At 38.5% G+C, this 27461-nt stretch overlaps 2 protein-coding genes across 2 annotated transcripts; one reads left to right on the top strand and one right to left on the bottom strand.

The window, feature by feature from the left end:
• Nucleotides 1-1244: 1244 nt before the first annotated feature.
• LOC110031143 (peroxidase 1-like) lies at nt 1245-4054 on the bottom strand. The gene is made up of 4 exons (XM_020734209.1): nt 3848-4054; nt 3489-3677; nt 1877-2042; nt 1245-1798 (listed from the first exon to the last, which is right to left on the bottom strand). The coding sequence occupies exons 1-4, from the start codon at nt 4052-4054 to the stop codon at nt 1392-1394; spliced, it is 969 nt and encodes a 322-aa protein (XP_020589868.1). The 3' UTR covers nt 1245-1391.
• Nucleotides 4055-20564: 16510 nt separating this feature from the next.
• Nucleotides 20565-21581, top strand: LOC110031139. The gene has a single exon (XM_020734205.1). It carries the CDS (start codon nt 20565-20567, stop codon nt 21579-21581), a length of 1017 nt encoding a protein of 338 aa, XP_020589864.1.
• The last annotated feature ends 5880 nt before the right edge of the window (nt 21582-27461 follow it).

Raw genomic sequence — 27461 nt, 5'->3', positions numbered from 1 at the left:
TATGTATTCTCCATTTCTTTTGCCTTAGTGAACTATTTGATTGATTCCCTTCCGTGGACGTAGATCCAGTTGGATTGAACCACGTAAACGATCTGTGTTTGCTTGTGTTCTTTGCGTCTCATTTCTATGCCAGGAAGTACATATCTCACAACACTAAATTTGGCATGTTTATTGTCGAATCGAGTGTCTAGCGAGAAAATCCAACAAGCTTAAAATCACTCAACATGAGGTTATTAAGACATCCAAATCCTCAAAATCAAACGTAAGTAAAGGGTATTAGCATGGACCATCTGGTCAGATATGGTTAGGGAAGTTATGCGATAAAAGAATAAAATCCCCATCCAAAAACTTATAAATGGACTCCCTCTCTTCAAATGGTGAGGAGGGAAAGAAGAGAAGAAGAGGTAAAATTTTTTGGACTATTTTTGAGAGAAGACCAGGCTGACAAGTAACCACCAATCTCTATAGCTGCCAATCAGTGTCGATCACTAGTCTCCAAAGTCGTTGACCAGCATCGACAATCACACGTTGTCACCACCTGTTGTTATTGACTAACGGTCATTGATGATCATTACTTGCAACCATTGTAGCTAGAGTACAACTATAATTGAATTTCTTAATCCTTCTCTAGTGTAGTTTAACCCCATTCTTTCTGTTGTGAGGGAAGAGCATACACTTATACTTATACACATAGTAGATTACTTTGATTATTCTAGATCTTATTATTTTTTCTCATTTTTCGGGTTTTTTACGAAAAAAAATTGGTATATGCACATGCCTCTTTTCTTTTAACTGTGTGCATGTTTGATATTCGTGCAATGTTAAAATGTTAAATTATTGTTCGTTTGCAACCAATTTTCTAACACTCAACAAGTTCAATTTTTTTAATACTTCTTTAACTCATGAAATTCCACGTTGATTGAACAGTCAAATTAAAATTAATTACTTAAAATTTTGTTTAGAAAAACATTACTGAATGAAAGTGGGATTTGAAATTTGTGAAAAAAAATCATACTTCAGTTTATTGTTCTGCAAAAAAGCTTCTTTCTATCTAAGAGCAATGCAAATTCAGCATGCTATTACGAACGTGGTGATTTCCGATCAACCGCTCCAGCTAAACCATTTAGTCACATGCGTAATCTCCACCTATCCAAGCCTTCCGGCTACACATGAGCTAGAGAGCTTTGCTGGCGCACTATAGAGAAGCACAAATCAATATTTCTCAAAACCCAACACTTGCTCAACATTTTAATAATCAATAAAAAAGTCCATGTACCGTATGTTATTCTTAACAACTTGCAGAACCATTACGAAAATATATAATTTTTTTTATCTCTATCTCCTCCCAACCGCTATAGCTTTATATTATTTCTATCATTAACCTTAATTATTCAATTAACAAACCCACAGTTCTTCCTGATTTCACCTTGCTCATTTGTGAGAACCTCAAGCCTTCCCATGTTGAGCATAGAAATACCAAAATCTTTGAAGAACTCAGCGGGGCTTGCCATTGCCTGGCGCTCGACATATGTCCTCGTCTCTCTGTCGTGCAACAGAGCTTCGTCGGAAAGAAACAGAGACCTGCCCTTCAAAACTTGCTTAAAGTAGCCGACATCAAATGTCTTGAAACTCCCAGGGTCCATTTCCACTAGAGTATTTTGATCGTTGGGCTTGCATTTGCTCTTCAGCTTCTGCGCATACGTCTTATCCAGCGTCAGATCTGTGTCGCTCTGACCTGTCGCGTTGTAGAGTCGGCTTGAGAATGATGAGCAATGAGAAGTTCCAATAGTGTGAGCTCCTACATGGGTAGGAAAATATAAGTTAATTTTTAGGTGAAGAAAGATGCACAAGCTTGAATCTTTATATCGATGCAAACCTGATAGAACAACAAGATCCTTAATAGAAAGGCCTTTTTGAAGGAAGACGTTCTTGAGAGCGGTTATGTTGGAAGTTGATGGCAGGAGGTTGCCGATCACGTCTTGGGCATCAGATCTTGTACCATCTCTTCTGCCAGTTTCTACCGGATAGAACGGTCCATGGGTCTGAAATAAATTTTAATTATAATTAATGCTATTTTCCCGATATCATAAAAATCAAACTTTTAGTCATTGCAATGTCAAAGCTTGGCGAATAAAGGCAAGCAGTAAATTGGGCAAAAAATAAACATTCCTTATTAGCATTTGTCAAATATAGGGCTTTGATTTAGACCAGGGTGAAATGGATAATAATTTTTTTTTTTTTTACTTTTTATTTTTTATTTTTGAGCGAGAGCATCGGATTCAGCGTTTTAGAATTTATGAATTTTTTTTTTTTTCAACTAATAAATTCCTGATGATAACATATTTTTTTTATTTATTTTATACGAGAGCATCGGATTCAGCGTTTTAGAATTTATGAAATTTTTTATTTTTTTTTTCAACTAATAAATTCCTGACGATAACATATTTTTTTTTTATTTATTTTATTAGTGGATTGAGAATTTATTATTATTAATACATATTTTATAAACTCCAACAACAAGGGGTACACACATTAAATCTTCTCTAAACTTAATTAAAAGTCTGATTCCAACAAACACACATTGTTTATTTTTCCATGTACAAAATTTGTTTATAGATTGGGCTTCTTCAATTTTAATAAGGATTTAAGATCATAGAAAGCAAAACAATAGGGATGACCAAATTTAACATTAAATAGTCACCCGAGCAATATTTTTCATTCACAGGCATTTTCAAAAATTGACACCATTGAACTTGAGCATCCGACTATTAGGAATAAGAAAAAATGAAATCTATTTTTTTTATTTTTTAATTGAGTACAGTGACATGGGCATTCATCCTTTATGGAAAAAATCCAATGTAAAGGTGCTTGGGTATAAAAAATGTTGTGAATATTTTATCCATTATTGTTTTATATTAATATCAAAAAAATTAGTAGTATAAAATTTCAAGCCAAAATATCAGCTACTTTTAAAATATTGTGAGAAAAATTCACCTAAAAATTTCAAGCCAAAATAAGAGCAGGATTCTCTCTCTCAACTATTCAACAACCCCATTGGCTCCTAGTCCACTGAATTGTCTCATTAGGTGACTCAAATTACCTCTCAACCGCTTCTTATTTTATTACGCAATATCAAAACATTTTCGGGAAATGAAATATGAAACAAAACTAGAATATAGTAGAAGTAATATGAATGCATGTTTCATAATCTAAGAGAAATCTTTAAGATATGCTCACCTCATCATTGATTTTTAGTCAATTTACGCCTATTGCTATTTCGGTTGAAATTTAAAGCTTATAAAACTCAATTTTGTTATGGTCTGCTTACACAAGAATGTTTTCAACTTATCCGAAGTCGAACATAATGCATGAATTAAAAAGCTTAACTTAGTACTACCTAAAAACAATTAAGCAATCTTTATGAATACAATAATAATTTTCTGATGCATTAGAAGCAAATCTATACTTATACAAAAAATAGCACATACCAAGGCAACCACATCCCTTGCAACCAGTGCTACAATATCTGCACAAGAGACAATCCCAGGGCAAGTTTCTTCTAATTTTTCCTTAATTCGATCGAACACTCCGTAGCCTCTAATGCTTAAATTTGGAGCCGCAACTTTCTCTGTAACGTTATTTGATGTAGGATTCAACAGTATTGAAGCATCACATCCCTGAAATTTTTTTCACTTAAATTCTCGTACTCGATAAGATAATGCAAAACCATGAAGCAAAAATTAAAATAAATGAATAATCAATTCAAGATAATTTTGAATGCATGTCGTACAAAATAAAAAATAAAAAATCCCTGATGCAATATATATTTTCGAACTGCAGTGTTTACCTTAACGAAGCAGTCATGGTAATGCATCCTCAGCAAAGGACCAGCGAGGCTTGGAGCTACAGAAAGGATGTCCACCATTTCATTATAAACAACATATTCAGCATTAGGGCAGACAAATTTGTAAAAGCCAAACATTATTTGTGCATTGCTCAAGCTTAACAGAAGGACCGCAGTAACAAAGGAGAGCAACGACATGAAGGATAACATTTTACAGAGCGATTTAGTTATGTGATAACTTACTGCGTACGATGTTGTTATATATATAATGCTACGAGTTATTGGCTTGCCTGTGATAGCATCCATGGGAGACTGCTCTAAAGATGGAATAAATTCCGAAAGATAAGATTTTTTAGAAATCATTTATTCATTAAAGCAGTCATAGCGAACATGCTCATTGAGAGTTGACTTGAAATTTATTTATTTATTTACATAGCCACAAAGCATGCCGAGTCCATGCAAGCAGCTGTACGTGCTTCTAGGGAATTGCTCCAAGTTATAAACATTCCTTATTAGCATTTGTCAACCATAGGGCTGACAAGTTTGTTGATTTTGAGGGTGAAATGGATAATAAATTTTTGTTTTTATTGCTTTTGGCGAGTACTCGGATTCAGCAATTTAGAATTTATGAAAATTTTCATTTTATTTTCAAACAATAAATTCGCTCATTCATTACATTTTTTGTTTTTTTATGGGGGCTGACAAGTTTGTTGATTTTGAGGGTGAAATGGATAATAAATTTTTGTTTTTATTGCTTTTGGCGAGTACTCGGATTCAGCAATTTAGAATTTATGAAAGTTTTCATTTTATTATCAGACAATAAATTCGCTCATTCATTACATTTTTTTTTTATCCTGCAAAGATGATACCAAATTTTTTAGATTTTATTGGTCAATTAAGAATTAATTAATAAATATGAATTTTTTAAACTGTTACAAGAGGCATACACATTAATTCTTCTCTAAACTTTGGCTAAAAGTCGGATTCAAGCATGCACAAGTTGTCTATTTTCAGCAAAATAAATAATTAAATTGTAGTTGATCAAATAACTGTAAGAAAATTACTGGGTTCAACAAGTTCAGTTTTCTTAATTCGCACAGTAGAATTTAAAAAAAAGAAAATAAAAATGAAAATTAAAACAAAAAACATTCCTTAAATTGAAATATAGTTTAGAGCTTTTTAAAGCATGTCCGGGTAAATTATTTATGCTTGCATCAAAAAGTTCATTATGATTCATATGCCACCAATAAATTTTCATCATCCGGCACGAATCTCGAGGTAATATTTTGAGGAAAAAATATTCAAATGTTGATAAAAAGTCATCAATAGCTCTGATTTCAGCAAGGTTACAATCAAACTGACCGACTCGATGAGACAAACCTAATGATATCAAAGTTAGTCAAGTCCGAGTCAAATCAAGCCCAAATCAAGTGATTAAATCATTCTTGGAAGATTTCCGGACACATTTGAAAGATCAAACGAATGTCGAATTCAACGATTTCATAGTTGAATCGAGCGTTTCGACAAGACAAATCCAACGAGCCCAAGATTGCTCAATTCTGACATCGTTAAGGCACTCAAATGTCCATCAAACGTCATCCGATAGAGGGAAGCTCTTCGGACTGTCCGATCAAAATGATTCATATTCTTACAGTAATTGCACCTAGAACACTATAAATAAAGCCCCAATGCTCACATGAGGGGAGGAGACTTAAGAGAGAACTTTAGGCTTTGAGAAAGAGTTCAAGTCTAACATTATCTCTGTCATCGTCGATCTTCGTCGACCATCACCGACCGTCAACGACCACCGTCAGTCGTCGTCGACCACCAGCAAACATCGTCAACCACCGTCGACTGTCATCAACTGTCATCGACCACCGCTAATCAAACTTCATCAGTCGACGTTGTATCTTAAAAAATCTAGTAACCTTTTCCCGTGTGTAGATCAAAAGACCTATGTAATCATCAACTTATAGTGGATTTTATAACTAGCTAGGCCTCACGATTTTTTCCCTTTACAAGTTTTCCACATAAAAATTTCTAGTGTCATCACAGGTTGATTCATTTTAATCTAAGTGTGTGTTGAATCCTCGTGCAACGCTAAGATGATAATCCATTACTCTATCGCCGCAAATTTTCTAGCACGCATCAGTTTGGCGCTGTCTGTGTGAAAGTTTCAATCCCACAACTAAAGTACTTACGCAGTTTACTACATGGCCATTAGACACAATGTTCATGACAACGGAGCATCCTGCTCCAACACCCATCGTTCCAGAGAGCGGTCACGAAGCCAAGGGCAGCATGCTTCTTCATCAAGACGCTATCCTACAAACAAAGGTGTTTCGGGACCTTCAATAGAAAATTGAATGCGTAGAATGAAGGAGTCTCAACTAGAGATCCAACAGCTTATACGCGAGGCTCAACATCCACTGCCTACACTAATGGATGACATTCGTTTACCATTAATTACACGACGTACGAGAAACATACCTCTCGATGCTCCAACACCCATCGTTCCAGGGAGCAATCACAAAACCAAGGATGACATGCTTCTTCATCTTCCCGCCCTGAAAGACGCTATCCTACAAACAAAGGTGTTTCGGGACCTTCAATAGAAAATTGAATGCGTAGAATGAAGGAGTCTCAACTAGAGATCCAACAGCTTATACGCGAGGCTCAACATCCACTGCCTACACTAATGGATGACATTCGTTTACCATTAATTACACGACGTACGAGAAACATACCTCTCGAAGGAACTCGTACTGGCCCGCCTCCTCAAGAAGGAACACATCCTCTGTCAGGTCATGATGTTGAACTCCTGGATATCGCAAGTTCCACCATCCATCTCGTGCAGCTCACCAGACATCGCCACATCTTTCTACAGATCTCGTGCAGCTCACCTGACATCGCCACATCTTCCTACAGTTCCAGATAATGTCATTCGTAACAAACTATGACGCCTCGTATGGGACGAGCTCCCCCTCTATAAAAAGGATCGTTTCTATGCTCACCGTAACATCCATAAATCTTCTCCCTTAGCTGATGCAGTTCTCCAACACCTCATCCCAACAAGCTTCAAGCTTCTGAACATCAATACATATGAAGGGATAATCATTCCTTATGAGCATATTGATCATTATCGAACCATCATGCACATTCAGTGCGCCTCTGATGCACTTCTGTGTCAATTGTTCCTGACTACTCTTAAAGGACAAGCTCGAACCTAGTTCTACTCTCTTCCAAGAGGCACTGTAAACACCTTTAATGAGCTTGTCAAACTGTTCACGGATCAGTTCATCGCAAATCGATGGATCATCAAGGATTCATCTCATTTCTCTGAAATTCGTCAAAGTGAAGGAGAGTCGCTCAAGGACTACTTCTGCAGGTTTTCTGCTGAAGCCCGTCAGATTCTGAGGGTGGATCCGGAGTTACTAAAAGGAGTCTTCCTTGGGGGACTCCGCCCAGGACCTTTTTACTCACCATTGATGCGGGAGACAGTTCGTTCTTATGCTGACATTGTCCATCATATTGAGGCCCAAATTACTGCGGATGAGGTCATCAACGCACATAAAGAGCAATTTGAGAAATTTGGGGATAACACAAGAATAACACTATAGATAATAATCAATCTTCGCAATGAGGAAAGTCCGAACAACAGAGGAATCGCAACCTCCTTCCTCAACCTACAGGCCGACGAAGTGAGTATAGACCTAAGAAAGAATATACACAGCTCAACACATCACGTGTTAAGGTCTTAATGACTATCAAAGATGAGCAAACCATTAAGTGGCCACACCCTCTAAAACTAAACTCAGGAAATCAAGGACAATACAATCATTTTCATCAAAGTCATGGCCACTCCACTGAGGCATGTAAGCAGCTCAAGGAAGATATTAAAAGGCTAATTAAACATGGATATCTTGGTCGATTTCTACAAAACAAACCAGCTGGTACCGATAATGCTCCTACTGGGGGGGCAACATACATAAAGGCAGCAACATGGGAGTCACCCAGTCGTAGGCAAAATTCAAACAATTGTTGGAGGCTCATTGCTGACTGATCAAGTCCTTATCACAATACCCGGTGAACCAATGCAGAAAAAATTGTGCCTCGAGCCTATCACTTTTGATGATTCTGATTTGGAAGGAGTTTGAGTCCCCCACCAAGATCCTCTAGTTATTAGCGCAAGAATTAGCAAGCCATGCTATAACATAAATAGGATCCCGATCGACAATGAGAGCTATGTCGATGTCTTGTTCTATTCAACTTTCTTTAATTTGTGATTGACAAGGGAAATACATCAACCTGCATTCGGACCATTATATGGTTTTGATAATTGACCAGTGTGGGTTGAGTGAACAATAAATCTCCCTGTTGTCTTGGTAGATTTTCTTTAACAGATAACTCACTCAGTCCAGTTCATCATTGTCAAATCAGAATCGGTATATAATCCATGCAATCAATCTTTAGCATCATGACTTCTGTAACACACTTGAAGATCAAGTTTCCAACCCCAATAGGGATCGGCGTCGTGCGATGTGATCAACAGATAACACAATCATGCTACCTCAAACAAGCTCATTCACGCCTGTCAATGACACTTAGCATTGAGAACTTCAATCTTCGAGATGAAGATGTATCTCAACGGGCTTCTCCCGTGGAAGACTTGGTTCAAATCTCACTCTCTGATGAACATCCCTCGAGAATAATGCAGCTTGGTTCCCTACTCTCCGATGAGCAAAGGTCAGAGTATGTAGCTCTTCTCCAAAGGAACCAAGACATTTTTTCATGGACTCCGGCTGACATGCATGGGGTTGACCCATTAATAATCATGCAGTCTTTAAATGTAGACCCAAGCTTTAAGCCGGTCATCCAGAAGAAGCAAAATTTTGCCCCAAATCGCTTACAAGCTATTGTACAAGAAGTTAACAAGCATCTCGAAGCAAAGTTTATCCGGGAAGTGCACCACCCTACATGGCTAGCCAATGTCGTCATGGTGAAAAAAGCTAGTGGTTCATGAGGAATGTGTGTCAACTATACAGACCTCAATAAAGCATGTCCGAAAGATAACTTTCCCCTCCCACACATAGATCAACTTGTTGATGCCACTTCTGGACATCAGATGCTTAACTTTATGGATGTAAACTCAGGGTGCAATCAAATAAAGATGAACCCAATTGACGAGGAGGTCACCTCTTTTCAAACAGATAAGGGCTTATACTGTTATCAGGTTATGTCATTTGAGTTAAAAAATACTGGTACAACTTATCAACAACTCATGAACAAGGGTTTCAAAAACCTTCTCGAGCGTACAATGAAGGTTTATGTTGATGACATGTTAGTAAAAAACTTTGAAGCATCTCAACATATTTATCATCTAGAGGAGTGTTTCCAACTCCTTCGTAAATATGATTTACGACCTAACTCGACTAAATGTGCTTTCAGAGTCACATCAGAAAGTTTCTGGAATTCATGGTTACCCATTGTAGAATTAAGACAAACTCAGAAAAAATCAAGGCACTGAGAGATATGGTGCCTCCAAGGAATATTAAGGAGGTTCAACGTTTGAATAGTCGTATAGCCGCTCTATCTCGTTTCTTAGCTCATTTTGGGGATAAGTATTTGTCATTCTTCAAGTTACTTAGAGGTGCTCGGAACACTGATTTTTAATGGACAGATGACTATCAAATTGCTTTTGAGCAACTCAAAACATATTTGGCTTCATCGCCCATTCTCTCAAAGCCCATTCAAGAAGAGATGTTATATATCTATTTGACTATTTCACCTCATGCAATAAGCACCTCGCTTGTCAGAATGGAAAACTCAGTCGAGAAACTAGTATACTACGTTAGCAAGATTCTCTATGACACAAAAAGTTGTTATTCAATGGCAGACAAGACTACGCTAGCCCTGGTATTCTCAGTAAGGAGACTTCGTCTGTACTTCCAGTCTCACACTATCGGCGTCTACACGCAACTCCCTTTGAAGGCCATCCAAAAAAAATCAGAAGCATCGGGAAGATTAGTTAAATGGTCGGTAGAATTTGGAGAAATTGACATCCACTATTTACCACGACCAAACATCAAATTACAGGTATTGACAGACTTTGTGGTAGAATATACAGTGTCTACCTCTGATGAATCACCATCTTCTCTACCACGTTCACCTCAGTGGATACTATACGTAGACGGAGCATCCGGAAATTCAGGAGTTGGTGCAAGAATAATACTCATCTTCCCAAAGAAAAATATTTTGGAGTACGGACTTTACTTAAAATTTCCAGCCACCAATAATGTTGTTGAATATGAAGCACTTGTCGTCAGATTAAAACTTATCATCGACTGTGAAGTAAGAAACATGAATATTTACACTGATTCTCAACTCATCGCATCCCAAGTAGAGGGAGAATTTGACGCTCATAACTCTCAGCTGGTGCAGTATCTTAGTCTGCTGAAAACACTACTCGCCCAAATTGAAACATGTCGGCTCATTCACGTACTTCGGGAGCATAATACCCCCGAGCTGATGCTCTCTCCATGGTGGACTGCACCTGACCCATTCCACACAGGTTCGTAATCATGCAATGCTCCAACAAACAACCTCAGATGGGTTGATAAGTCCTCGGTGGACTTCCGTTGGATCCTTCTATACAGGTTAACATCATCAAGTAACATTATGATGCAAAGCCTCAGCAAAGTTAAGGGCCATTGGGGATTTATCCCACGGTAACCTTCTTACATAACATTGGACATCCAATGTGTCGTACCACCACAATGCGTTGCGTCGCTGCAACGCCCTGCCACGACACACGGCCCAACACATCGCTCCGCCCCGACGCTCCACCGCAACACGTTGTCTTGCCTCGACGCCCCACCACGATGCTTCATCGCAACACGTCGCTGCGACGCACCGCTGCAACGCGTCGCCACAGCACACCGCCACAACGCATCACGTCGCCTCCACACATCACTGCAACGCTTCTTCACAACTTTTCACTACAACCATTATTCACAACTCTTCGCGGCAACATTTTGCCCAACTCTTTGCCGCAACGTTTCATCGCAACACTTTACCGCAACTCTTCGCCGCAACAAGAAAGAAGATCTCGTTGCTTGTCTGCTACGCAGGACGGTGATAACTTTTTTCTTTTGGAAAATCCTGAATCAACTGCTAGGCAGGGATGAGGACTAACATTTTTCTCCTTTTTGAAAAGAGCTAAGCCATTGAAGACTACATTAATTAAAAGCAATTAAAAAAAAAAACTGCTACTCAAAAAAAAAAGAAAAAAACAATTTCTAACATAAAATATGTATACATACATATAAACTGCATCATTTATTTAAAATTTCAGTTTTCCTTAAATTTTCGGTTTTCTGGCCCATTAGGCCGGAAATTCAGCCCAAAAATTTTTTTTCCCATTTTTTACTTCCCTAAGGTTCAAACACGTGACATTTTGGAAGGGAAAATTGAATCTCAACCAACAAGGCTGAGTAAAGCATTAGTTTCAGAATGACTTATCTTATCATTAATTGCACCCAGAACGCTATAAATAGAGCCCCAACCCTCATATTAGAGGAGGAGACTTAAGAGAAAACTTAAGGCTTTGAGAAGAAGTTCAAGTCCAACATCATCTATGTCATCGTCGATCTCCATCGACCACCACCGATCATCAACCAAAAAAACAGTTTCTAACATAAAATATGTATACATACATATAAACTGCATCATTTATTTAAAATTTCAGTTTTCCTTTAAATTTTCGGTTTTCTGGCCCATTAGGCCGGAAATTCAGCCCAAAATTTTTTTTTTCCCATTTTTTACTTCCCTAAGGTTCAAACACGTGACATTTTTGAAGGGAAAATTGAATCTCAACCAACTGGGCTGAGTAAAGCATTATTTTCATAATGACTTATCTTATTTTTATACAAATACAATGATGATAAATGAAAAAACTCTAAATTTGGATATTTTCAGACAATAAAATTGGAATCGCCCGAAAATAGTGCGGCAACTGATATGCTACCAACAAATTTTTATCATCCGGCACAAATCTCGAAGCAATATTTTGAGCAAAAAATAAGCAAAATTTTGAGCAAAAAATATTTAAATCTTGATAAAAAATCATTTAGAGCTCCAATTTCAGCAAGGTTATAATCAAACTGGCGAACTCGATGAGACGGACCTAATGATATCGAAGTTTGTCAAATTCGAGTTAAATCAAGCCTAGATCAAGTAATTAAATCATTTTTGCTCAATTTCGACATCGTTAAGGAACTCAAATGTCCATCAAACATCATTTGATAGAGGGAAATTTTCTCGTCCATCGTCCATTCAAAATGGTTCATATTTCTGCATTAATTGCACCCAGAACGCTATAAATAGAGCCCCAACCCTCATATTAGGGGAGGAGACTTAAGAGAAATCTTAAGGCTTTGAGAAGGAGTTCAAGTCCAACATCATCTCTGTCATCGTCGATCTCCATCGACCACCACCGATCGTCAACGACCACCGCAGGCCGCCGTCGACCACCAGTGATCGTCGTCAACCACTGTCGACCGTCATCAACTATCATCGACCACCGCTAACCAAACGTTTTCAATCGACGTTGTACCATGAAAAATGTAGTAACCATTTCCCGTTAGTGAGAGAAGAGACCTCTATAATCATCAACTTATAGTGGGTTTTATAACTGGGTCAGACCCCGTGGTTATTTCCTTTTACGGGTTTTCATAGTAAAAACTTCTGGTGTGATCACAGTTTGATTCATTTTCATCTAAATGTGTATTGAATCCTCGTGCAACGCTAAGACGATAATCCATTACTCTAACGCCGTGAATTTTCTAGCACGCATCTAGATTTTAGATAATTTCTGCATAGTCTAAGCGAACAAAAATGTGTATACTTTCAAATCTATGGGAATTTAAAATCTCTAATTAATCTTATGCAGGCATTATCTTACTATTTGTTAGAGAAGCCTCCCAAGCCAACTTAGTTCCCATTTTGTCCATGTTAAATGAACTCTAGAGTTTAAACTTAATAATTTGAAGTTGAAAAAAATATCTTTTGGAGAAAAGAAAGGTTGTGAAAGTGTTGATTTGAAGTGATGATGTGGAGACCATTATGTAAACAATGGAATCTAGATTTTGCATTGGTAGAAGTTATGATCCACGTGATAGAATCCTTGAGTGTTTATACAACTTAAAATATTCCTAAAAATTTATCTTTATTATATATTTTTCTACATGTACTGTATAAATTTGTATGTTTTGTGTAGGAAACTCCTCATGTAAGATTTTGGAAATATTTGGGGAAGATCATTAAAACACCAGATATAGCGCCTGGGTGCAATAAAATTTGATTTTCCAAGCAACAGATTTTCAGAGAACTTATAATTCCCATCCCAACTATCGAGTTTCACAGTGCTATATTGCATTGCTTCAATACCACCTTTCATAGCACCCCAATGATATTGACATAAGCAAAATAATCAAAAAATATATATAATGCAACATCTCAACACTAAAGCCCCAACGTCGCAACACCGAGCCAGTGCCACGGCGATACAATCTCAGTGCCACAATAGTACAACCTGATAGGAACATTTATTCCTTCAATATTTTGATTTTCTTGGCGTGAAGAGGAGTTCGAATGGGGGAGAAGGATTAAAATAAGCAAATTGGTCATTTGGGAAGGGGTGAATGACAATATAGGTGAGTCAAGTTCAAGATTGAGCAAAAAGAGTAAAAAGTGAGTTTTAGTTTACTCTGGTAAGAGAAGTAGTAAGAATAAGGAGAATGAAAACATGGCAAGGGGGCAAATTTATTCTACTCTTCTTTTAAAAATGGGTTATTTTCTTCTTTATGAATCTCTTGTAATGTTTTCTTTTATGGACAAATGAATTTTTTTATTTTGTATTTGTAGAGTAAATACATGCTAGGCTAAGGACTAATTCATATTAATTTATAATTTATAAGTTAATTTTTTGTGGAAAATGTTTTGATTGCAAAATAATTTCAATGCTCATTTTTATTTCTTTCATTTTAACTTAACATTAGTGATGGTAAAAATTTTGTATAAAATTTAGTGTAGTATAATGATACCAACATAGTCCTAACATACACTAGAAAGATTAAGAGTCTGTTTGGGGTAGCTGCAGCTTATTAAGAAGTAGTTTTGAAGTTGCTGAAAAATAATCTGTTGTTCAAAAAGCTACAGTGGCTATTACAATTTTTTTTTTCTAAAAACAGTCAGACCACATATAGAAAGCTATCACCGCACCTAGCTAGGTCCAGTATGTAAACATTGATTTCAGCGTTTGAAAATACAGTTTTTTGAAATAGTTGTCAAAACGCAGTTTATCCAAACATGCAAAATTACGATGCGTTTTGAAAAAGCCACTGCACCGCCGCCCAAAACGAACCCTTAGTTACTTTATTTATTTATGAAATTTAGATATATTAAAAAATAACGCAACAACAAAAACAACAATAAAGTTCTTATCCCATTAAGTTGGGTTGGCTACATGAATCATTTTTCTATCTTATGTCTTATTGTGTTGTATTTTCATTTAATTCTAATTATTTAAGTTCATTTTTATACTACATGATGAAGTATTTTTAGGTCTATCTCTAACTTTCTTATCAAAAGTTAAATCTAAAACGTCTGCCCCCCTAAAAGGATCATCATATGGTTGACATTAAATGTGACCAAACCATCTAAGGCGACTTTCTCTAATCTTGTTTGCCACTAGAGCTACACAAACCATTTCTTGAGTCTATTTTTATTCATTCCGCATTTTTCTCTAAGTGTAAAGCCACTCACCTACCTAAGTATTCTCATTTTAGCAGCACTTAACTTAATTTTATGCTTCTCTTTTATAAGTCAACATTATGCACCACAAAAATATTGTAGGTCTCACCACCATCTTAGGCATAAAATTGCGTGAAAAAGATGATGAAAAGTTACCTTAGTGAATGGTTTCAGGTAGGAGTTGAGTCGAAGAAGGAGAAAAATTGGAGTATCGGGTCTATACAAGTCGCGATCCAGTCATACTTGATCCCAACTAGCTAGGGTTCAAGTGCGAAGGTGAGAGTCTTAAATGAAACCAAGAGAGGGCAAGGACGAGGGCAAGGTTGAGGCTTTTGAGAAGGGAGGGAAGAGGCTAGGGCATAGGGGAGGGCGAGCACGAATGGGATGGGAGAGGGGCGCTAAATTAGAACATTTACAAACAACTTACAAGAGGTCTAGAATCCATCAGTTTGTAACATTATTATTGTCAGTCATTGCCTTCTCTTATTAAAATAATATGTCGGTTAACACCCCACCAAATGACACGTTTCTAAATAATCTATGAATTATGACCGTCGGTCAATCATCGTTTAGAACTGATAGACTATTTCATCGGTAATAAAAAAGAAAAAATCCCGTCGACAAAAATATTAATGTAGCTAAGCGACGGTATATCCTGTAGTTAAGTGTTCACTAATAGTGGACTTGATAAATCGTTGTTATGTCGCAGAAATTGGTACATATTTTCCGACGTATGTTTTGGCCGTCAATTTTACCGTCGGTTATACCTAAAGAGTGGTCGTATAAACGAATATTGAAGCTCAGATCAGAGACATTTTCCTGTAGTGATCCAAACTGATTTTGAGAAACATTTGTATCAGGTCTTAACAAATTTGAATGTTTTCTAAATTATTTCAAAATCTAAACCTTAATATATAGCTTCTTTGTTAAGCAACAACACATGCACATATAATAAAATCAACAGCACCTTGACATAGAATCTATCAGGAAAATATGATAACATATTTAATATGATAAAATTTACTAATCTTGCTTTTCTTTTCCTTAGAAAATACTGAAAAAACATTATATGAATATAAGATAAATGTCTTAAAACATTAATTTGTACGTGTTAATTTATATGATTGTCGAAAGTGGGTTAAATTTCTTGCAAAGTATAACAAATAATAGTAAAAAATATATTTTGCTATCTAAATTATTTATAATATAGCAATTTGTAGGCATGATGAGAACTAAATATTAAAATAAAAATTTCCCTTTTTATTTAATTTAAACAAAATATGCTATTAGTTATATCCTGAAAATTAAATGGAACCATTTTGTACATGCAAATTTACATGCATTTCGTTTAAATGGAAATAATATGCTTAAGTTTTCGGATTTGCTTTAGCGTTAAATTAAAATTAAAATAAAGAACTTTATTTTATAGACATATATCCAACAACATAGTCTTGTTTATTTTACAGATTTCTTTTAAGATATAATTTATCTATAAAAAAAAATGCATATTTTATAACTATTCAAATTTAAAAGCTAGCCATTCAAAGCATATTTATTGTTATGATTAATATAAAACCTATAATTTTATTTACATACTTAGTCAGCTTTAAAGTAAGATGAATATCATGGGGATATAGTAAAACTATATGCTATAGAACGTAAATTTATGATGCATGAAGTTGAAGTTTCAAAGCTACCGTATCAGTTATTAAAACCCAACTCTCATTACATTTTGACAAACGTACAAGCCAGCCAGTTTTTTGGGGTTGTCAGGACTATTCATGTAATTGCAGTAATAGCTAGCTCGCTGCCAAATTTTATGAAATGGGAGAAAAACTGAACCTTGGGAACAAAAAACGCAAAATGCAAAACAAACTCCCATTTTTCATCCATGAAATAAGTCCCACGCGAAACAAGGCCTTTTAACATGCTAGACTTGACTCATTTATGGGCATTTACATACATTCGACCAACATTTTATGTATTTAATCATACTTTTATATTTCATCTGTCATTATTTGAACTTTTTAAATGAAATATACTTTTTCTCATATAGTAAAGTTACAGACAATATTAAAAAATAAGTTTTCGCTACACTTATCAAATAGTACAATTTTAAAACACTGTCAGAAGAGCCTATAACCACGATATTTATACTACATACGATAGCGATATTTAAAAGTGTTGCCATAGGATATACAAAAAAGTTTCTTAATTATTCTTTAATATATAAAGTTTGTTTTAATTTTTTGATTTTGTTTTAAGTTTATGGGCAGTATGACAACATATGAGTTTTAACTTAAGTGATTTTAGTAAATCATGTAAACTCAGATTTAGCAAATCGTGGGTGGTTAAATCTCAAAAGCTGTATGACATGAGCTTTAATAAGTCATGTTGAATCTTATAAAATTATTTGGCAACTTCTATCAGGCTTTAAGCCTATTACTAAAATATCAATTAAATTTACGATAAAATTATTTATAAAATTTCAATAAATTTGATACGCCACCGACAATTTCTCATCGTCTAGCACGAATCTCGGTGCAATTTTTTGAACAAGAAACATTCAAACTTTGATTAAGAGTCATCCGGAGCTCCGATTTCAGCAAACTTATAGTCAAACTGATCGGCTCGACAAGACGACCTAATGATATGAAAGTCAATCCAATCCGAGTCAAATCAAGTCTGGATCAAGTCATTAAATCACTATTGGAAGATTTCCGAAGACATTTGAAAGATCAAACGGCTGTCAAATCTAGCGAGTTCATAGTCGAATCGAGCATCTCGACAAGAAAAATCCAACGAGCCTAAGATTGCTCAATTCCGACATCGTTAAGGCACTCAAATGTCCTTCAAACGTCATCAAATCAAGGGAAGCTCTTTGGGCCGTCCGATCAAAATGGTTCATATTCCTGCATTAATTGCACTCAAAATACTATAAATAGGGTCTTAACCCTCACATGAAAGGCAGGAGGCTTAAGAGAAAACTTGAGGCTTTGAGAAGGAGCTCAAGTCCAAGATCATCCTCGCCATCGTTGCTCGCCGTCGACTACCACTGACCGTCGACAACCATCGCCGACCTCAGTCCACCACCGTCGGACACTGTTGATCGTCGCCAGCCACCGCTGACCTCCGTCGACCACCACCATTCGTCATTGACTGTCGTCGGTCACCGCTAACCTCCGTCAACCATCGCTGACCGTTATCGACTGTTGTCGACTACCGTCGATCACTGCCGACCTCCGTCAACCACCGCTTACTAGACGTCATCAGTCGACGTTGTTACGTAGAAAGCTAGTAACACTTTCCCGCCTGTGGGACAAGGAGCATCTGTAATCATCAACTTATAGTAGATTTTTGCAATTGGACTAGGCCCCATGGTTTTTCCACTTTACGGGTTTTCCACGTAAAAAATTCTGGTGTTATCACAGCTTGATTCATTTTCATCTGAGTGTGTGTTGAATTCTCGTGCAACACTACGACGATAATTTATTACTCTACCGCCGCAAATTTTCTATCACGCATCAGTTACTGATATGCCACCGACAATTTTTCATCATCCGGCATGAATCTAGTTGCAATTTTTTGAACAAGAAACATTCAAACTTTGATTAAGAGTCATTTAAAGCTCGATTTCAGCAAACTTATAGTCAAACTGATCGGCTCGACGAGACGACCTAATGATATGAAAGTCAGTCCAATCCGAGTCAAATCAAGTCTAGATCAAGTCATTAAATCACTATTGAAAGATTTCCGAAGGCATTTGAAAGATCAAAAGGTTGTCAAATCTAGCGGGTTCATATTCAAATCGAGCGTCTCGACAAGACGAATCCAACGAGCCTAAGATTGCTCAATTCTGACTTCATTAAGGCACTCAAATGTCCATCAAACATAATCTGATCAAGGGAAGATCTGATCAAGGGAAGCTCTCCAAAGCTCTCCAGGCCGTCCGATCAAAATGGTTCATATTTCTGCATTAATTGCACTCAAAACACTATAAATAGAGCCTCAACCCTCACATGAAAGGCATGAGGCTTAAGAGAGAACTTGAGGCTTTGATAAGGAGCTCAAGCCCAAGATCATCCTTGTTGGGGTACCCCCATCGACTACCACTGACCGTCGACAACCACCGCCGACCTTTGTCGACCACCGTCGGACACTATTGATCGCCGCCAGTCACCGCTGGCCTCCGTCGACCACCACCGTCCGTCATTGACTGTCGTCAACCATCGCTGACCGTCATTGATTGTCATCAACTACCGTCGATCACTGTCAACCTCCGTCAACCACCGCTTACTTGATGTCATCAGTTGACGTTGTTACGTGGAAAGATAGTATCTTTTTCCCGCCTGTGGGGCAAGGGTAATCATCAAATTATAGTGGATTTTTACAACTGGGTCAGGCCCCATATCCTTTTACGGATTTTTCATGTCAAAATTTTTGGTGTCACTACTGATTTTTTTTACAGCTTGATTCATTTTCATCTGAACTCGTGTAACACTAAGACGATGATCAACGCTAAGACGATAATCCATTACTCTACCGCCGCGAATTTTCTAGCAAGCATCAGTTTGGCGCCGTCTGTGAGAATGTTTTAATTTCACAACTAAAGTACTTACGTGGTCTACTACATGGTCACGAGACAAAATGTTCGTGACAATGGAGCATCCCACTCCAACACCCATTGTTCCAAAGAGCAGTCACGAAGCTAAGGGTGGCATGCTTCTTCATCTTCCCGCTCTGGAAGACGCTATCCCGCCAACGAAGGTGTTTCAGGTCCTTCAATAGAAGATCAAATGCATATAATGGTGGAGTCACAACTAGAGATCCTACAGCTGCTACGCGGTGCTCAACAGCCGCTGCCTACACCATTGGATGAAATTCGTTTACCATTAACTCCGCGACATAAGAGAAACATACCGCTTGGAGGAACTCGTACCGGCCTGCCTCCTCAGCAAGGAACACATCCCCTGTCAGGTCGTGATGCTGAACTCCTAGATACCGTAAGTTCCACTCATCCATCTCGTGCAACACACTCGACATCGCCACATCTTCCTGCCATTCCAGATAATTTCATTAGTAACAAACTACAAAGCCTCGTACAGGAAGAGTTCCCCTTAGAGAAAAAGGATCGCTTCTACGCTCACCATAACATCCATGAATCTTCTCCCTTAGCGGATGCGGTCCTCCAACACCCCATTCCAACAGGTTTTAAGCTTCCGAACACTGATTCATATGAAGGGTCAACCGACCCTTACGAACATATTGATCATTATCGAACTATCATGCACATTTAGCGTGCCTCTGATGCGCTTCTGTGTCAAGTGTTTCCGACTACTCTTAAAGGGCAAGCTCAAACCTGGTTCTACTCTCTACCAGGGGGCACTATAAACACCTTTAACGAATTTTCCAAACTGTTCGCAGAGCAGTTCATTGCAAATCGAAGAATCATAAAGGATTCATCCCATCTCTCAGGAATTTGTCCATCTCTCAGGAATTTCATCTCTCAGGAATTTGTCAAAATGAAGGAGAGTCGCTCAAGGACTACTTCCGCAGGTTTTCTGCTGAAGCACGTCAGATTTCAGGAGTGAATCCTGAGTTACTAAGGGGGGCCTTTCTTGGGGGGCTCCGCCCAGGACATTTATACTCATCACTGATGCGGGAGACAATTTATTCTTATGTCAACCTTGTCTACCGTGTTGAGGCTCAAATCACTGTGGATGAGGCCATCAACGCACATAAAGAACAGTTCGAGAAATTTGGGGCAAAGCGCAAGAATAACACTGGAGATAATAATCAATCTTCGCAATGGAGAAAGTCTGAACAACAGAGAAATCGTGACCTCCTTCCTCAACCTGCAGGCCAACGAACTAAATACTGACCCAAAAAAGAGTATACACCACTCAGCATGTCAAGTGCTAACATCTTGATGACCATCAAAGATGAGCAAGCTGTTAAGTGGTCTCAACCCCTAAAACCTAACTCGAGAAATCAAGAACAATACTGTCATTTTCATCGAAGTCGTGACCATACTACTGAGGCATGTAAGCTCCTTAAGGATGAAATTGAAAGGTTGATCCAACAGGGATATCTTGGTCGATTTATACAAAACAAACTTGATGGTAGTGATAATGCTCATACTGGGGGGCAACAAACACAAAGGCAACAACATGGGAGTCACCTAGTCGTGGGTGAAATTCAAACAATTGCAGGAGGCTCATTGCTGAATGATCAAGTCTTTTTCATTATACCTGGTGAACCAATGCAAAGGAAATTGCGCCTCAAGTCTAAAACTTTTGTTGATTCAGATTTGGAAGGAGTTCAAGCCCCCCACCAAGATCCTCTTGTCATTAGTGCAGGAATTGGCGAGCCCTGTTATAATGTAAAGAGGATCTTGATTGACAATGGGAGCTCTGTCAATGTCTTTTTCTATTCAACTTTCCTCTGTTTGGGATTGACAAGGGAAAGACTTCAACCTAAATCTGGATCATTATATAGTTTTGATAATCAACCAGTGAGGATCGAGGGAACAATAAATCTCCATGTTGTCTTGGGAGATTTTCCTCGACAAATAACCAACTCAATTCAGTTCATCGTTATCAAATCAGAATCAGCATATAATGCCAATTTTGGGAAACCGCTGCAATCAATCTTTGGCATTGTGACTTCTGTAACACACTTGAAGCTCAAATTTCCAACCTCACCATGGATCGGCGTCGTACGAGGAGATCAACAGATAACACAATCATGCTACGTCAGGCAAGCTCAGCCACACACATTGATGACACTTAACATTGAAAACTTTGATCTCCGAGATGAAGATATATCTCAAAGAGCTTCTCCCATGGAAGACTTGGTTCAAATCTCACTCTCTAACAAACATCCCTCGAAAAACAGTGCAGCTTGGTTCCCTACTCTCCAATGAGAAAAGGTCGGAGTATGTAGATCTTCTCCGAAGGAACCAAGACATTTTTGCATGGACTCCGACCGACATGTTTAGAGTTGACCCAGAAATAATCATGCACTCTTTAAAGGTAGACCTGACTTTTAAACTGGTCATCCAAAAGAAGCGCAATTTTGCCTCAGACCGCTTACAAGCTATTGAACAAGAAGTCAACAAGCTTCTCGAAGCAAAATTCATACGAGAAGTACACCATCCTGCATGGCTGGTCAATGTCGTCATGGTGAAGAAAGCTACTGGTTCATGGAGAATGTGTCGACTATACAGATCTCAACAAAGCTTGCCCAAAAGGATAGTTTCCCCCTCACGAGCATAGATCAACTCGTTGATGCCACGTCTGGACATCAGATGCTAAGCTTTATGGATGCATACTTGGGATACAATCAAATAAAGATGAGCTCAATGGACGACGAGACCACCTCTTTTCAAACAGATAAGGGCTTATCTTGTTATCAGGTTATGTCATTCAGGATAAAAAATGCTGGGGCAACTTACAATGACTCATGAACAAGGTCTTCAAAGAGTTTCTCAGGCGTACAATGGAGATTTATGTTGATGACATGTTAGTAAAAAACTTAGAAGCATCTCAACACATTTCTCATCTAGAGGAGTGTTTCCAACTCCTTCGTCAGTATAACTTACGACTTAACCCGACTAAATGTGCTTTTGGGGTCACATCAGGGAAGTTTCTAGGATTCATGGTTACCCATTGTGGAATTGAAACAAACCCAGAAAAAATCAAGGCATTGAGAGAGATGGTGCCTCCAAGGAACATCAAGGAGGTGCAACGATTGAATGGTCGTATAGCCGCCCTATCCCGATTTTTAGCTCATTCTAGAGATAAGTATCTTCCATTCTTCAAAATACTAAGAGGAGCTCAAAACACTGGTTTTCAATGGACATATGACAGTTAAATCGCTTTCGAGCAACTTCAGGCATATCTGGCTTCACCACCCATTCTTTCAGAACATATCCAAGGGGAGATGTTATATATCTATTTGGCTATTTCACCTCATGCAATAAGCTTTGTCCCTGTCAAAATAGAAAAAACAATCGAGAAACCAGTATATTACGTTAGTAAAATTCTCTCTGATATAGAAAGTCGCTACCCGATGGCGGATAAAACTACACTAGCCCTAGTATTCTCAGCAAGGAGACTTCATCTGTACTTCCAGGCTCACACTATTTGTATTTACACACAACTTCCTTTGAAGGCTATCCTACAAAGACAAGAAGTGTCGGGAAGATTAATTAAATGGTCAGTAGCATTGAGAGAATTTGACATCCACTATTTACCACGACCAAACATCAAATCACGAGTGTTGGCCGACTTTGTGGTAGAGTGTACAGTGCCTACCTCTGATGAACCACCTTCTTCTCTTTCGCAGCCACCTCAGTGGATACTATATGTAGATGAAGCATCTGAAAATTTAGGAGCTGGTGCAGGAATAATACTCATCTCCTCAAAGAAAGACATTTTAGAGTATGGACTTCGTTTAAAATTCCCAGCCACCAATAATGTTGCTGAATATGAAGCACTTGTCGTCGTATTAAAGCTTGTCATCAACTGTGAAGTATAAAACATGATTATCTACACTGATTCTCAACTCATTGCATCCCAAGTAGAAGGAGAATTTGACACTTATAACTCACAACTGGTGTAGTATCTCGATCTGGTAAAAACACTTCTTACCAAAATTGAAACATGCCACTCATTCATATACTTTGGGAGCATAACACCCGAGCTGATACCCTCTCCAAGCCTGCAACTTCAACAACTAGAGATCTCTATAAAAAAAGGTATATTGAGGATATACAGTTTCCTAGCATCCATGGCCCATGGGAGATAATGTCTATAGATGGCTCAAGGGAGCCATCTTGGATGGATCCCATCATCTCCTTCCTTTGAGACGGAACACTGTCAGATGATGCTACTATATCAATTCGCATCCTACGCATGTATGCTAACTTCATCTTTATAGAGAATGTTGTACAAGAAAGCATTTGTAGGTCCATATCTTAAGTGTCTTCCGCCATCTGAAGTTGATCACGCTCTACAAGAAGTTCATTCCGGAATATGTGGGGAGCATCTTGGTGGCAGGGCACTTGCTATTAAAATAATGAGATAAGGCTTCTACTGGTCCATGATCAAGCAAGATGCATTAGAGTTTGCGCAAAAATTCAAGAATTACTAACTACACTCCAATCTTACACTTACACTGCCGGTGGAACTCACATCTTTTCTAAGTCATTGACCTTTCGCCCAAAGGGGGGTAAATATCATGGGGTCATTTCTGATAGCTAATGAACAATGAAAATTCATTATCGTAGATGTCGACTACTTCACCAAATGGGTAGAAGCAGAGCCTCTTACCAAAATTGCCGAGGTAAATGCCAAACAATTTGTCTGGAAATACATCATCTGTCGCTTTGGGCTTCCTGCAAAAATTATCACAGATAATAAGACTCAATTCACTGGAAGGGCCTTCACATCATTCTGCAAGAATCTTCATATTCAGTTAGTGCACACTGCTATGGCGCATCCCCAAACAAATAGACAAATAGAGGTGACGAATCGTACGGACTGAAATGATTGAAAACTCAACTTGAGAAGGCTAGGGGGCAATGGGTAAAAGAGTTGCATAACGTTCTCTGGGCCTATCTCACCATCATGCGAACTCCAACTGGGAAAAATCCAAACTTGTGTTTTGGCACCGAGGCTGTCATCCCCGTTTATATCGGAATTCCAAACCCCCGAGTCAAGACTTTCGACTTTGAAAGCAATGAAGAAAAGCTCCGACAACAGTTGAATCTTCTCCCAGAAATACGCGATGTGGCCCACCTTAGAGCTACTTCATACCGCCAAAGAGTGGCTCACCACTTCAACCGGAGAGTCAAGCCTCGACATATCTCCCCTATCTCCGTCGGTGACCTGGTCTTGCGTAGTATTGAAGCCGCCGGTCATGGTCCCCAACGCAACAAACTATCACCTCTTTGGGAAGGCTCATATACCGTGGCTGCCATGATCAAGCCTGGAAATTTCAAGCTTAAGGATTCAGATGGGAAAATCTTGCCCCGGACTTGGAATGCAGAAAATCTTCGCAAATCTTCGCAAGTACTCGCAAGTACTATCAGTAATACCCCAGTCATGTAGTTCACATATGTTATTACATTGCAGCTCATATATCATCAATGTATCTCGAATATTACTCACTTACTTTCCTATACTTAAATGATATTTTGTGTAATGGCTCATTCACAAGTCACTTCATGCTTTCGACCCGAAATACACAACTCCGGTCATATCTTAGTCAGAGCACAATCAATCCCAAGAGGATTTGATCTAACCTCTTCCATATGGGTTAACATCACCGAGTTCTTACTCTGGTAAAGAACCTTGGATATGTTAACAGTCTTTGGTGGACTACACATGATCCTTTCCACACATATTCATAAGCAAGCAATGCTCCATCGAACAATCTCGGATGGGTTATTAAGTCCTCGGGTGACTTCCGTTGGCTCCTCCTATGCAGGTTAACTCATCGAGTAACACTCTGATGTACAGCCTCAGGAAAGTTAAAATTTGTTGACGATTTATCCTTATGATAAACTTGTTACATACCAGAATTTTTAAATAATAATGACTTTTCACTCTGACATTCACAAAAAAAAAAATATTTTGAATTCTTCTTTGGTGAACCATTACCACTCCTCAACATCAAATACAAAAAACTGCAATGTTCCGCTGCAACGAGTCGTGACAACGCCCCGTCGTGATGCTTCGCCACAATGCGTCACATCGACGCCTCGCCGCGGTACACTGTCATAACACATCGTGTCGCCACGACGCCCCGCCCCGATGCACAGCCGCAACGCTTCACCGCAACTCTTCGTCGTAATTTAGCACCGCAACGCTTTGTCGCAACGCTTCACCGCAACTCTGCACCGCAACGCCACGCTTCGCCGCAACACTTCACTGCAACGTCACGCATCGCCACAACTCTACACCGTAGCACTTCGCCGCAACTCTGCAACGCTCCGCTTCACCGGAACTCTTCTCCACAACTCTTCGCTTCACTACAACGCTCCGCTTCGCCGCAACTTTTCTCCGCGATTCTTCACCTCGCCGCAACGCTCCGTTTCGCCACAACTCTTCTCCGCAACTCTTCGCTTCGCCGCAACTCTTCTCCACAACTTTTCTCCGCAACTCTTCGCTTCACCGCAACTTTTCTCTGCATCTCTTCGCTCTACCGCAACTATTCTCCGCAATGCCGAATAATTTTCTTCTCTTCCTCACTTGTGATTTTTCTCCTCATCCAATGTCTCTATTTATAGTCATGATATGAGACATTGCATTAAATACACATAAAACAAAAATTTTCATTTCATATTCCTTTTAATTTGACTTTTTAAGTTCTACCGTTTTAATTTTTAAAATCTGCTTGAATTTTTCTGCTCAAATTCTTCTTTAATCATTCGAATTCCTGCTTTTCCATTAACCATTTAATTAAACCACCATGACCCGCTTAAGGCTTGCTTCAGCTTTCCGTATTCCAGCTCTCCATATTCCATTTAACCTGAATATTCCAGCTGTACGCCAAGAGTGAATATTCCAGCTCTCCATATTACATTTAATTAATCCTCTCATGGCTCGCTAAGACCTGCTTCAGCTCTCCATATTCTATTTAATTAATCAATTAATTAAATTCAGTTTAGCCCTTCAAATTCAGCTCCCAACGCCCGATTCAGGGCAACGCTTTAGCTCCCACCGTTGGTCCCGCTTCATGTCCCGTCGGGCTCGCTCCTTCAAATCCCACCACTTCAAGCCGATCCTTCGGATCCAGAGCCCGCTCCTTGCCCAGCCAGCTCAGGCCCCTCCTTCCTTTAGATCCCGCTCAGGACCAAGGGTTCACTCCTTCACCCAACAAAATAAATAAATATATTTATATATGTCTTTGGTGGGATTTAATCTCGTGCCACCTACAAATAACAAAAAAAATCCAACAATTGAGCTAGGCTTAATTTAATATTTTGTTTTGGATAAACAATAATTTTATTTCTATACTAATTGTAATAAAGTATTTATATCTAAAATTTTTATGCTTAACAAAAATGAAAAAACTCCTAATCTAGATATTTTCATACGATGAAGTTGGTCTCGCCCGAAAATAGGGGGCAACTGATACGCTACCGACAATTTTTCATCATCCGGCACGAATCTCGGTACAATTTTTTGAACAAGAAACATTCAAACTTCGATTAAGAGTCATACGGAGCTCCGATTTCAGCAAACTTATATTTAAACTGATTGGCACGAAGAGACGACCTAATGATATGAAAGTCAGTACAATCCGAGTCAAATCAAGCCTGGATTAAGTCATTAAATCACTATTGAAAGATTTTTTAAGATATTTGAAAGATCAAACGGACGTCAAATCTAGCGAGTTCATAGTCGTGGTTATGATCAAATCAAGCAACTTAGCAAGACGAATCCAACGAGCCTAAGATTGCTCAATTATGACATCTATGACATCTTTAAGGCACTCAAATGTCTATCAAACGTCATCTGATCAAGGGAAGCTCTCTGGGTCGTCCGATCAAAATAGTTCATATTCCTGCATTAATTGCACTTAAAACACTATAAATAGAACGTCACCCCTCACATGAAATGTATGAGGCTTAAGAGAGAATTTGATGCTTTGAGAATGAGCTCAAGTCCAAGATCATCCTCGCCATTGTCGATCGCCATTGACTACCACTGACTGTCGACAACCACCGCCGACTTCTATCGACTACCGTCGGACATCGTTGATCGTGGCCAGTCCCCGCTGACCTCCGCCGGCC

Source organism: Phalaenopsis equestris, unplaced genomic scaffold (genome assembly GCF_001263595.1).
Source record: "Phalaenopsis equestris unplaced genomic scaffold, ASM126359v1 Scaffold000777, whole genome shotgun sequence".
NCBI lineage: Eukaryota > Viridiplantae > Streptophyta > Magnoliopsida > Asparagales > Orchidaceae > Phalaenopsis > Phalaenopsis equestris.
The sequence above is the reverse complement of the archived record's forward strand: the minus strand, read 5'-3'. Positions and strand labels throughout refer to the sequence as shown.

Excerpts from the sequence above, each read along its gene's own strand:
- LOC110031143 (XM_020734209.1), bottom strand. The coding sequence starts at position 4,054 with ATGTTATCCTTCATGTCGTTGCTCTCCTTTGTTACTGCGGTCCTTCTG. Across the intron at positions 3,678-3,847 it reads ACCATGACTGCTTCGTTAAG|GGATGTGATGCTTCAATACT; the intron begins GTAAACACTGCA and ends AAAAAATTTCAG. Across the intron at positions 1,799-1,876 it reads GGATCTTGTTGTTCTATCAG|GAGCTCACACTATTGGAACT; the intron begins GTTTGCATCGAT and ends CTACCCATGTAG.
- LOC110031139 (XM_020734205.1), top strand. The coding sequence starts at position 20,565 with ATGTCAAGTGCTAACATCTTGATGACCATCAAAGATGAGCAAGCTGTT.